Below are 12,170 nucleotides of genomic sequence, written 5' to 3'. Positions count from 1 at the left end.
GCTTTTCCACTCACTACTGGAGGAACTGAGAAAATTCAACAAAAGAACTCCTTCTTGGTTACATTTAGTGGAATATCCAAGGCAAAAGCAAGACTACAAGTAAAACCATTAATATGTGTAACAAAACACAGTTGTTAATGTAGTTAGGGAACCACAATTTACAATTACTATACCATAGCTCACCTGTTCATTTTTGCAAAGCCACACGCTGTTTCCACTTAATACAGTAAAAATTTTGGCTTTATACCCTCTCAATTCAAGATATCCACATTTCTCAGGTACAACCACTGCTTGAGAGTGCAAGGAAGGGGACTGTGATTTCAGGGCATTTAATAGTATGCCAATCCAGTCATTTCTCTCCTCTGAAAATAAAGATAGGAGAAAGTACATATATCCATTCTTACACAAAATACATAGATACAGAAACATGGTCAAGGATTTCTTCTCTCTACAACAGGTAGTTCATAGATTCATTCCCACAACCGCAAGCTAAATATTACTGCAGACAAAGCCAATGGCCCAGCTCTGCACAGGAGAAGGAATGATATGACTCAGTCACCCCACAGCCGTTAACACAGCTTCACCTGGGAGCTTATCAGGACTGAAAAAGCTCGGTCCCTACCCAGATCTAATGAATCAGTCTTCATTTTAAGAAGATCCCCAGGTGATGTGTATCCCCAGGTGAAGATCCCCAGGTGATGTGAAGTACTCTTAGATTATTCAAGAGATTGGATTTTCTCTTTTAAAAGAAGAAAGTTAATATTGTAACTGAACAGTTAACAGACTTACCTGACAATTATTAAGGTACTCAAATAGCCAGAAAATCTTACCTTCTGTCACTTAGAACCTACTCAAGTAGAGATTCACTCACCATTCTATTCCCACCACAGTCCCAAGAACAGCATGTCATTCAGTGAATTAAAACTTAGTTGTCTCACTACTTTAACAAAAATGAACTGACCTTCAACTATGTACAACACACTGTGTTATGAGCACAGGAATTCGATCTAGTCTCCAAAGAGTGATCGAAGCTGTAAGTCAGGTTAGATGTGAACACATAATGAAACACAGATACTATAAATGTCATACAAATGGTATCAAATAATATATGAGTCAATTCAATGGAGGTAAGTGATTTGCTGAAGGTCATATGGCAAATTAGTATTAAAATTAGGAGAATCAAATGTTTTAACTCTCAGACAATTGTTTTTGGCATTATGAAAAAAGAGGTATTTGTGTTACGGCTTGAGAATGTGGAGCATTTGACAAGACAAAACTGGGGTTTGGAAGAAAAAAGAGCAAAACAGTATTCTGAGCAGAGGAAAACACATGAACAAACACAGAAACAATCAACATCTGTTCAGGGACTGACTCGCAGATGAGCATGCTAAAGTCTGAACGCACAAGTAAATAATGGGAAATATGGCTAGAGATTTGGCAATGCCTTTGTAGGAATTCTGTCTTTATTAAAGAGTCAAAGGGAAATCAATTCAGGATTCTTAGCAAGGAAGGGACATGATTAGGATGATGAGAGGAGACCAAACCGGAAACTTGGAGATCAGGAATAGGCAGGCAAGAGAGACTTAACATAGAATGAAAATGGGAAGAGAACATATGAAGAGTCAAGGCATTAAGGGAAGTAAGATATAGCTGAGGTTTTGAATATATTTGACAGGTGTTCACAAAAAATTACTAATTTTTTATAATAGGTAGCTTGGTATCATGAATTGACCAGACAAAAGAAGACAGTAAGTTACGTGTTATTAACAGACTGACCTCTGGTTTTCAGTGCCTTGGCATGAGCATCTAGGCAGACTGATAACAACATGTGAATGAAGGTAATCTATATAAGAGAAGACCCATGGAAATGCTAAGTGTTTAATGTAAAAGTAAAAGAAATGGGCAAACCTTGAAATGCAACTGTATTTATGAGGCTGGACAAGGCCAGCAAATAACAAATGGAGAAGTGGTTATCAAGGCAAAAGGAGAGACAATACAAAATAGACTCAGTTCCAGGTGGGAGCAATTTTCCAGAGGGAAGGAGAAGAGAAGGCATGTGGGGCCCAAGTTTGGGAAACTGGATAGTATCTCAGATCCCTTTAAGACAAATCTAGCTGGAACAACTTCATTGTGGATGGAATGAAGTCTCATATTAGCCTTGTTCACATTCAAATATAATCCACAATTATGTCACAACATGAGTTTTTATTTTTTAATTTTCTTAAATTTTAAATTGTCTTCATTCTTGCTCACCTTCAAAACTACTAAAAAAGTTAACTGTGCTCTTAATAACTAAATCCAAAACTAAAAAGGTACAGCCTAAAAACTCACTCAGCAATGCTTTATTGCAGGTGTTACATAATCTCCAGCATCATTATAAAACATGAGACATGAAAATATTCAGGTAACTAAGTCAATGTGCTGCAGCTACTGGACATTTCACATCTACTTAAGTAGATCCAGACTGCACTAGGATGATTTATTACATTTCAGTAACACCAACAGATCTTCCACTTAACTTGGCTATTACTTGTGATCATTTGTTTCACACAAAATATTCCTGCCAAATAAATAGTATACAATGTCTTTTGTTTCTTTGTGTTAATCTACATAAATCACTGAGTTTGAAATATAGGTCATAATTTTATGAACTGAGCCAAAATGTATGTGGCTTTTAAACAGCTATTAGCATATATCTCAGTTTCTCAGAAAATAATTTGAAACTAGCAATTGCATCTGTTGGACTGAAGCATACTATGGCTGTATCACAACAAGTGGTTTCCTTATAGTCTAGAAGAATTAACTAGCTCCTGAGGGTCTCATTTACTAATAAGAAGTAAACAGTCATGAAGAAGAACAGGAATTAATAGGAACATTCAGTTTATTCTTCATTAGCCATACCATAGAGATAAACAGTGGTACAGATAATCCAAACACAATAAAACAGATTACAAGTGTCATTGGTATTTGGCTGTGCAATGTGTGCATCCTTAGACATGACGAATATGCTTTGAGAAGTCACAATACCTCAAAACAAATAATGATTTTCCCTTGGGCAAAGTGTCTTGGGCAAAGCTAGATAATATGCTGGCTTTTGCCTGCTCTTCACCCCAAGGTATTTTAATTCTCCCAATAAAAAATATTTTTGAGCATCTATCTTGATCTCAGTGCTTCTGAGAATATGGCTTTGCTCAAAGTAGAGCATATAAAAGAAAAGGGGAGCAGGAAAACAAAAGTGGCACTTTCTTGTAATTATGTTAGGATGTAAATTAAAGATAACAGCAATTCCCTCAAACCTCAAATTAGTCCTTGACATTTTCAGGCATGCCAACTTACAGCAAGAATCAAAAAAAAGCTAAACAAATCAACAGGGAAGAATTAATATTCTCTGGACTACTGGATTGAACAGTAGGCATATTCACCAGTAAGAAAAGACTGTAACTAGAGTTTATTATACAAGGGCTGTGTGAAAGATTACTAACAAAATCTAACAAAGCTTAGATTAACCCCTACTTGTGATATGATAATATAATCTAACTAAAGATCCCTCAGAGTAACCCCTTTTCAATTTTACTTCCCTTAACATTGTATAATAGGGTTGTTATTGAAATCAAAACCATTCATTCACACAAACACTTACTGAGTACCTACTATGTTTCAAGACCTATTCTGAATACCAGGAATGGAGGGGTGAACAACACAGATCATGGCCTTGCTATGCTGAAGTTTATGCTTTTGTGCGAGGAGAAAGGTAATAAAACACAGTTATATATTACACAGTATCAAATTCAATGGGATAAAGTAAAGCACAAGACAAGGGGCACAGGAAGTGCTACTTTGTAAAGGGTAAAAAGAGCCTCAGAAAGGAGGTGGTGGCTAATCAAGAGCCTAAAGAAGTGGCAATGATGGAGAAAGGCAGAAGAATGGTTGGAGCATTCCAGGATAAATAGAGCAGCAAATGTCAAGACCCCAATGCAACTGCAGGGTTGACATGTTCAAGAAACAAATGGCCACTGTCACTGAAATGCAGTAAGTGACAAGTCAGATGGAGATAAAGAGTGATCTGGGCTAACATGTAGGGGTTTTTACACATCCTGAATACTTTACTCCCACTGTGGTAGAAAGAAAACAGCATTTGAAGTAGACTGCCATGACCTCTCTTGATGAATGATCATTCTGACAACTGTATTGAAAATATGACTGTAGCCAATTAAGGAAGGTCATTACAATAATTCAAATAGAAGTGCTGGCTTTTGCTATAGTGGTAGTAGTATAGGTGTTCATCCAGATATATTTCCAAAGGCAAACTGATAAGATTTTCTGATGGACTGGATGTGAGATATGAGGGAGAGAAAGATTCAAGAACGACAGTAACTACTTTACTGAGGTGAACACTGAATCATGCAGGCAGCTGTCGAATCACTATGCTGTATACTTAAAACCAATATAATACTGTATATCAACCATACTTTAATATGAAAAAAAATTAGAAGTCATAATTACTTAAAAAAAGAATGAATCCACTATTATATATATTAGATATTATAATCACATATGAGCTGCCAGTGGCGAACCATACTCTGCTGTCTAGAAACAGAGCTGAGAGAATGACATGCTTGTCTGTCTCCCAGGGGTCTAGAACTGGCTCAGGGGGACAGGAGCAGGTGACCTGCAGCTGGGAGCCAGAACTAAAAATGGCTCTGGAAAGGGAAGGACCACTCAGAATTGTTAAGCCCTCTTCTAACTATGAGAACTGTCGATTCAAAACAGCATCAGTTCTAGGAAGTAGCAATCTGCAGGTTACCACAGGTCCCAGGGGAGTGGACTGAGGGCAGAGATCATTGGTTCTTAGGATCTTCTCATCAATTCTAAGGATTTTGCTTGAGGACAAAAGGAATTAGGACAAGTTTACTGTTTGAGGAGGAGTATTTTTTAAATGTTATTATTTCAACATAAATCACATTCAACCAAGAGCATAACAACATTTCACTAGGAAACTTAGGGGAACTGAAGTCTTTGAAAATTTGTGGGGCAAAGATGCCAAACTGTAATCCTATTTTAGCAATGTCAGTGCATAATGCAGCAGTTTAGAAAGAGTTACATTAGTTTCAGGGGAAACGAAGCGTAGGTGGCATAAATCATTCAGAACTATTTTACCAAAAATGAAGAATTTATCTCTGCCAGTATGTTAAACCATTTTTCCTTTCCTTCTAAACTTGGATCTGGCTTCTTGGTTACACTGAAGCAAAGTTTAATTTGGCTTAAAGTTCATTAAGTCAAATATTTCCTAAGCCACTATGGCTGATATGTCAGTTTCCACAAAATGAAAAATAATCAACAATTTGTATACATGGGAGGAGGAAAAAATACTTAATAAAACATGTTTAGTATCTTCTTGAAGGTTCCATACTAAATATAAGATGTTTACATACACACACATAGATAACACACATTTCTACACACACTTCTCTTTAAAAATGTGAGTTATTACTACATAAAAATGACTTTCAGTGAAAATAATTTACTCAGCAACTCCATGTGGATAGTCTCAGTTTTTACTGAAGTAGTATTTTCATGTTTTCAAAAATTAAAGACCTCAGATTTATTTAACAAACATTTTATATGAAAGGTAATGAAATTCTTATACTAAGTTTACATCACAAAGATGAACCATGTACCACAGAAGGATTTATAGGTTATTGTAAACATGTAACTATTCTACTTAAATAAAATTTGTCTGTTTAACTCATAACTGCAACAAATAAATATGGCTAAGCAGATTTTCACTTAAGTTGGAAGCTTTCTTTAGTATGTCTATCTTAAAATGCAGGCTATGTGGCATATGTGAAATTCACTTTGAGAAGTCAAGCGGAAGATGATAAGCGCCCCAAACAAATAGGTAGGCACACCTTTAGGGCAGAGGAAAACAAAACATAAGGAAAGATTGTCATGATAGCCAGTCAGAGGAGCAGTGTAATGTGTTTTAAGAAATACTGAAAGAGAAAAACTGACTAAATACAAGCCTCATATTATGTATCACCATTGTGCACAACTTTCTGACTTTCATGCCATGAGTCACAAAATGTGCCTTCTTACATAGGCAGTTCTACATAAAATGCTCTGAGACAGGTGTTGGCAAAGTTTTTCTTTAAAGGAGCAGATAGGTAGTAAATATCTTATACTTTCTTGCCCATACAGTCTATGCCTCAACTACTCAGTGCTGACCGGGAGGCACAAAAGCAGCCATAAGATAGTATGTAGATGACCACAAGTTGCTGTGATCTAATAAAACTTTATTTTTATTTACAAAAACAAGCAGTGGGCCAGATTAAGGCAAACCCTGCTCTAGGCTATCACCCTCAACAATTTTTAATTAGCTAATCTAGTAAGAAACACTTTTTACATTACATATGTACAATACTTAAAATTTGTTAGAAGCAATGCACTTCAGTATTTCTTATTCTATTTTACATTTATCAGGGATTTTTTTTTGGTACCATCAGGAACTAATAAGTTGATCTCATACTTATTGACTATTTTCTGTGTGCCATGCATTGGCATATGATCTAAGAAGCTAACAGCTTAAAAAAGACAAGTATTGACCCATAATAACTAATACTGTTGTAGTTTATAAAAGGTGAATACTCATATGTGCAAAATGGGATAATAATTATAATACCTACATACTTCATAAGACTATTGTGAAAATGAAGCATTTAGAAGATTATCTGGCACGTATCAACTATTCAGCAAGTTCCCCATATCACTATTATTCGAAGTATCATAAAAACTGAGTTATAATCTACAATAAAAGTAGGCTTTAAAATAAGTTAAGATTCAAATTCTTTAATTAACAAATATGGCCTTACCTATTTTATGTAAAAGTAATGAGGTTTATAGCAACATATTAATAATCAGAAACAATACAACAGAGAATTTTTAATTCTCCTGGCTCTCTCCCACTCCCCCAAAAAAGTCAGGAAGATTTGAAGATTTAGACTCCATCCACAAACAACATGTCATCTACATGAATGTTCACTCTCAAGTGATCCACAGCAGATGACGCAGGGGGAAAGAATTCATGAAATATATTAAGATGCTACAAAATTTATATCAGAATGATTACTAGGCCTGCATGTTCAGTTAAAATCAACCTTTTAATAATTTGAAAAAAACTGTATATTAAAGAACTATATTGCATTATCAAAACAGCTAAAAGGTTAACTCCATAAGAGCAGAGATTGTGTCCTTTTTTTCCACTGTTGTATATTCACAATTTAGAAGAGTCCTTGGCACTGAGTAATTTCTCTTTGTTTACTGCATGCAAGAATAGTGAACAAACAAATGACTTATCCCCTTCTTTATGACATTCAAAAAATTAATGTATATGAATGTCAAACTGCCAGGTATTACACCAGAAACTGATATAATATTATATGTCAATTATACCTCAATAAAAAAATTTAAATAAAGAAGGTGGTATAAGTGGAATTCAAGCTCAGTCCCATTAAAAATATATAAAATAAAGATTTAAAAGTAACATATTTAAAGATTTCTTGACATTTCTGGCTCAAGTGGTTTATTAATCTTCTGATAAGTCAGAAATTAATGTTAGTGTTTTTATAGGGATAAAGAAATAATCTTACCTTCTTTTTCTACTCTAAAAACAAAAGTTCTTTGCATTGTAACAACTTCAAATTTGTTGTCTCCTTGAACTCGTACCGTAGATACAGCAGAAAGGGGAATTATTCCTTTAGAATACTTCTCCTGTATTAAAGAAAAAAGATACACAAGAAGGCACATTAAAATGAAATTTTCTTAGTCTTAAAAAAAGAATGGCACAATATTTCCAAGTGCTTCTCTTTCATAATTTTAACTTAAATTTTTTAAATTATATACAAATAGCATATGTATCTTCACATGCATTCAATACATTTAAGGAAAACATTAAATGTCCCTTTCAAGTGAGATGTCTTTTCAATTTTCTCTTCATCTGGAATTAAAAGGGAAAGAACAAATACAAATAGTCACACTAGATCAGCAACATACACCTCCAAAAAACAGCAGTATGTTCTTTAAAAGAAGTGGTCAAAATGATTTTGTGGTGTTTGCAGGCATCTGCTGGCCATAATAGGTACTGTAGCTGAACCATTTCTAAACTACTGTTATTACATACTGTGAACAAGAAGAATGTATCTAAGACCAAACTGTTGGATTTTATCAATTAATCTTACTTCTCAAAGCTGTGAACATGAAGATCTTAATCTCAAAACTGCATGACTCTACATTTTCTTCTATAATGACTAAAAAATAAGAAAATGTGGATTTGGCTGTTTGCTACTGGCATGTGTATGTGTATAACATATCTTACAATTTTGCTCAGAAAGGTCATTCTTAGGACTCTTGGTAACTTTCTCAGTATTCATTTTCCTGGACCCTCCTAAAGCATTTAACATAATGACCACCCCACAATTTCAATTATTTACAAAGGATATGATATGTACTGTGTTGAAAAGAAAATTTAAAGAGTATTTATATGTTCAAGGAGCCTCAAACTAAAAATCAGTTAATACAGTGACAGAAAGTTTAAAACTAAATACAAATCATAGGCTATAGGAGTACAAAGATGGAAATTCTCAATCCTGCTTAAAAAGGTACGAGATGTTTTCACAGACACGGTGACATTTGAGCCTGATATAAAAAACCTTAAGTATAACCAAATAGGTAAGTTGGTGGAGGGCCATCCTGGCCAGAAGACTGAATAAGGGAGGTATAAAGTAGAGAAATTGAGGAGCTGCAGTATAGAGTTAAAAGAGATAAAGTTGAAAACATACATCACTGCTACATCATGGAAGGTCTTTAATATCAAAAGAGCTTGAATACTTCCTTATGAGGTTTCTTCTACTCTTCCCTTTCAGAGCATTATTCATGGAGCCCTCATTTTTGAGAAGATCCCAAGTATCTGAAATAACCGGTTAGGAGAAGAGGTACTACAAACCATTCCATGCTAAGAAAAAGGACCAAGTTCATATTCCTCCCAGGAACTAAACTCCAGCCATTCGGAGCAGATGAGTGAAAGACAGTCACAGTCAGAGCCGTGGAGACCTACAGGGAGGTTTATCTTCTAAGGGAGAAGATACACTATACAATCATGGTCTTCCCTCTTGGTGCTTTGACAGTTTCTTCTCCACTGCCTCTGCTCCAATCTCCCATCCCTGACTTGATGTATCCATCAAAATCCTATGCATTCTTCAATACCCCCTTAAATACCAATGCCATGAAGGCTTTCCTGTCTTCTCACACAGACAAAATCTATATACCTGAACTGTGATTCAGGAAGGTGACTGGGAAACCTCCTCGCAAAAGAGAGGGATGTCAATTACAAGGTAACTTTTAATCTGCTTATTTTCCTTTAAAAAAAAAAAAACTCTCTCCCTAAGAAGAAAATACCTTCTTACTATTTCAACTATCAATTTTAGGCAGAGCATTCTAAAATCTGTCCCTCCCTAATTTCGGTCAACTCCACTTTCATATTGCAAGCCATCAACAGTGCACGTAATTGTCCCATAAGCCCCTCAAACCTTAAAACTGAATTATCTCCTAAAAATGTACCCTCCTTCTATATCTGTCCATGCAAATGTCATTCTTCTAGTCAGTCCATCTTTATGGAATAGTCTCTGACTTGTGCTGATCTTTTACACCCACATATCTTGGGATTCTCCCTTCATTACCGTGTCAGCTTGTTCCCCGTCACTCCCTGACTCTTCCCAGACACATTACCCTTCTTCAGGTTTCCTGAACATACCATATTTCTGCCTAATCTAGTGCCTACGCATACTCTGTCCTACAAGGAATGTTTTCCATACACATCTTTACATAGTTACTGTCTCTACATCCTTTATATTTCAACATAAATGTATGCTTCTGAAAAAAGCCTTTACCGCCAGTCTCTTCCTCAGGCCCACCCAGGTAGCTAATCCTAATCTGAGCTAATTGCAGCCTAAATGTTTCCTTCAGAGCAATTACTAACTATAATTTAAATGGTGATTTTTCTATGTTCTGTGTGATCATTTGGTTAATACAGTCTCGCCAAATGACTGTGGGTCATATGTTTATTTTCTTCACCTTTCACATAACTAGTATTGGATAAGTATTTTCTGAGTGAATGAATTCCTTCATAATTATACCAAACTCTGGAAGCTTTTTTAATGTTTCTAAATTCATTTCTTAACACTTCCACTGGCCTATATAGTCCACATGCTGATAAATTAATGTCTGATCTACTGCACTCTCTCCTGATCTGCTTCCCTACATTCAGCTTGTTTTCCCTCTAACCTTTCTTACATATTATCGTTCAAAGGTCATAGTTGGAGAAAATAAAAGATTCATGGAGGTTGATAAAAGGATGGGTCTTGAATTCTGCATGGGGTTTTGATGGATGCCAATAATTAGCAAGGTTCAGATGGAAGAGCAAAAGTGTGGAGGTGAAACCAGAGGAAAGATTTCCCATGCTCAAGTTTCCCATGGTGTGTACCCAGACACTGCTGAAAAGAGTCAGACAAAGAAAAACAGGACATGGCTGGCTTAAAAAAGGAAACCCAACAAATGTAGGGGGTTTGCAATCCAATACAGGCATAACTAGACCTCTAAGTGCTCTAGGATTGAGGGGAGCAGAAGAATGTCTTTCCATTGTCAGGCAACCTCAGACATAGGCAAGGTCGCAAACCCCTGAGGACAGTGTAAGGACCTCTCTGTCTGTAAATCTGTAGTGGTTGACCAGACAGTGAAAACTCTAGAATGCCCAAAGTCATTTACACCTTGTTCCCTAGGTGATCCATTCTCAAATTTTAGTTTGCCTAAGTATTAGAAGAGCTTATAAAAATACATTTCTAGATGTATTAATATTTCCTGAACAAAATGTTACCATGACTCCATTTTTTCAGTAGAAACAAAAAACAAACCAAACAGTATTATAGGGAAAGAAACAGGAATTTTAAACAGGGTTTTCCTTACTCAAGATGTCTTTAAGGTGATTAAAAAGCAATTCCTTAAAAAAAAAAATAACTCACTTACATGTCCATAATATATTTAATAGGTAAGTAGTTATGGAAGAGTAACAGAAAAATAATACCCCAGAAGTGACCAAAATGCATTTAACAAGCTAAACACTATGTCACTTTAACCTCAGGAAGTTGAAGTTTCTCTAGGGACTCATTTATAATCTATTACAAGATCCCAAGATAAATCTCAAACTTTTTAACACTGTATAGTTGATTTCACATTTCCCTTCTAACAACACACAACAAAGACAATATGGACAAGAGAAAAAAAAACAGAACAAAACTTTATGACAACAGGCTCAAAATGACTGCATTTTTCAAAGTGTAAAATTTTCCATAAGGGAAGAAATTTTTAAAGCATCCCTTGAGCCTGTAACACACAGATATGTGGGTCAAGTTTGTCATTTATCTTCCACTTCCCAGACAATGAAACGACCACTGGGCAATTCTGCCCACAGCTGAACGAGAATGGGGGTGAGTTAGATTTGTTGGCAGGGGATAAGGTATCAAGGCTACTGGGATGATGCCATTTTCAGTAATACAATGAAAAAGTCTGTGCAGAGACACGATTGAGCAGAATTGAGAAAGTGGAAGAAAACCAGCAAAAAGTCTGCACACTAATGCCTGGAAGTTCAATCACATGCTCCTCAAGTACACATGTAAACACTGAAAGACACAAATGTCCCGTGCTTGACCACTAACACTGCACCCCAGCTAAGACAGCAGCTAAGGCCATACCTATGCCTTCTGGTCAGTAGCCTTGAACCCCCTTTTCCCAGTCCACCCATCCATCCCTTTTGTCAGAAGGGTCACAGCAGAAAGTGTGTCTCCTTTTAGGAAACACCCATCCCAGTGTTTTTGTTTTTTTGCCAAGATGAAACAATCATCAGGATAGTAAAGAGATTAAATGTCAAAGGAAATAATAATTTGTATTTTAAAAAACTCAGTGTTAAGCTAAACAATTTGTAAAAATTCATGTTAACACTAACTTTTTAATCTCAATTTCAAACCAGGGCTGCATCATTTTTACTGCATCAGTATCTAAAGATATGAGAGGCACTCATCTCCTTACAGCAGTTGAGATGAACTTTTAAAGAACAAACACAATGA

General features: G+C 35.8%; 1 protein-coding gene across 6 annotated transcripts in view; it reads right to left on the bottom strand.

Annotated features, from left to right (window-relative positions):
• The window catches only part of ARAP2 (ArfGAP with RhoGAP domain, ankyrin repeat and PH domain 2), a 175,964-nt gene that overhangs the window by 108,450 nt on the left and 55,344 nt on the right, over positions 1–12,170 (bottom strand). For all 6 annotated transcript variants that reach the window (XM_073237750.1, XM_073237753.1, XM_073237752.1 and 3 more), the window contains exons 8-9: positions 7,647–7,767; positions 184–362 (exon numbers count right to left, since the gene is read on the bottom strand). In XM_073237750.1, coding sequence (XP_073093851.1) covers positions 184–362; positions 7,647–7,767 — 300 coding nt within the window. The remainder of the gene's footprint in view (positions 1–183; positions 363–7,646; positions 7,768–12,170) is intronic.

The sequence above is a fragment of the Manis javanica genome, chromosome 5, assembly GCF_040802235.1.
Source record: "Manis javanica isolate MJ-LG chromosome 5, MJ_LKY, whole genome shotgun sequence".
Classification (NCBI taxonomy): Eukaryota; Metazoa; Chordata; class Mammalia; order Pholidota; family Manidae; genus Manis; species Manis javanica.
This window is presented reverse-complemented; position numbering and strand designations above follow the sequence as displayed.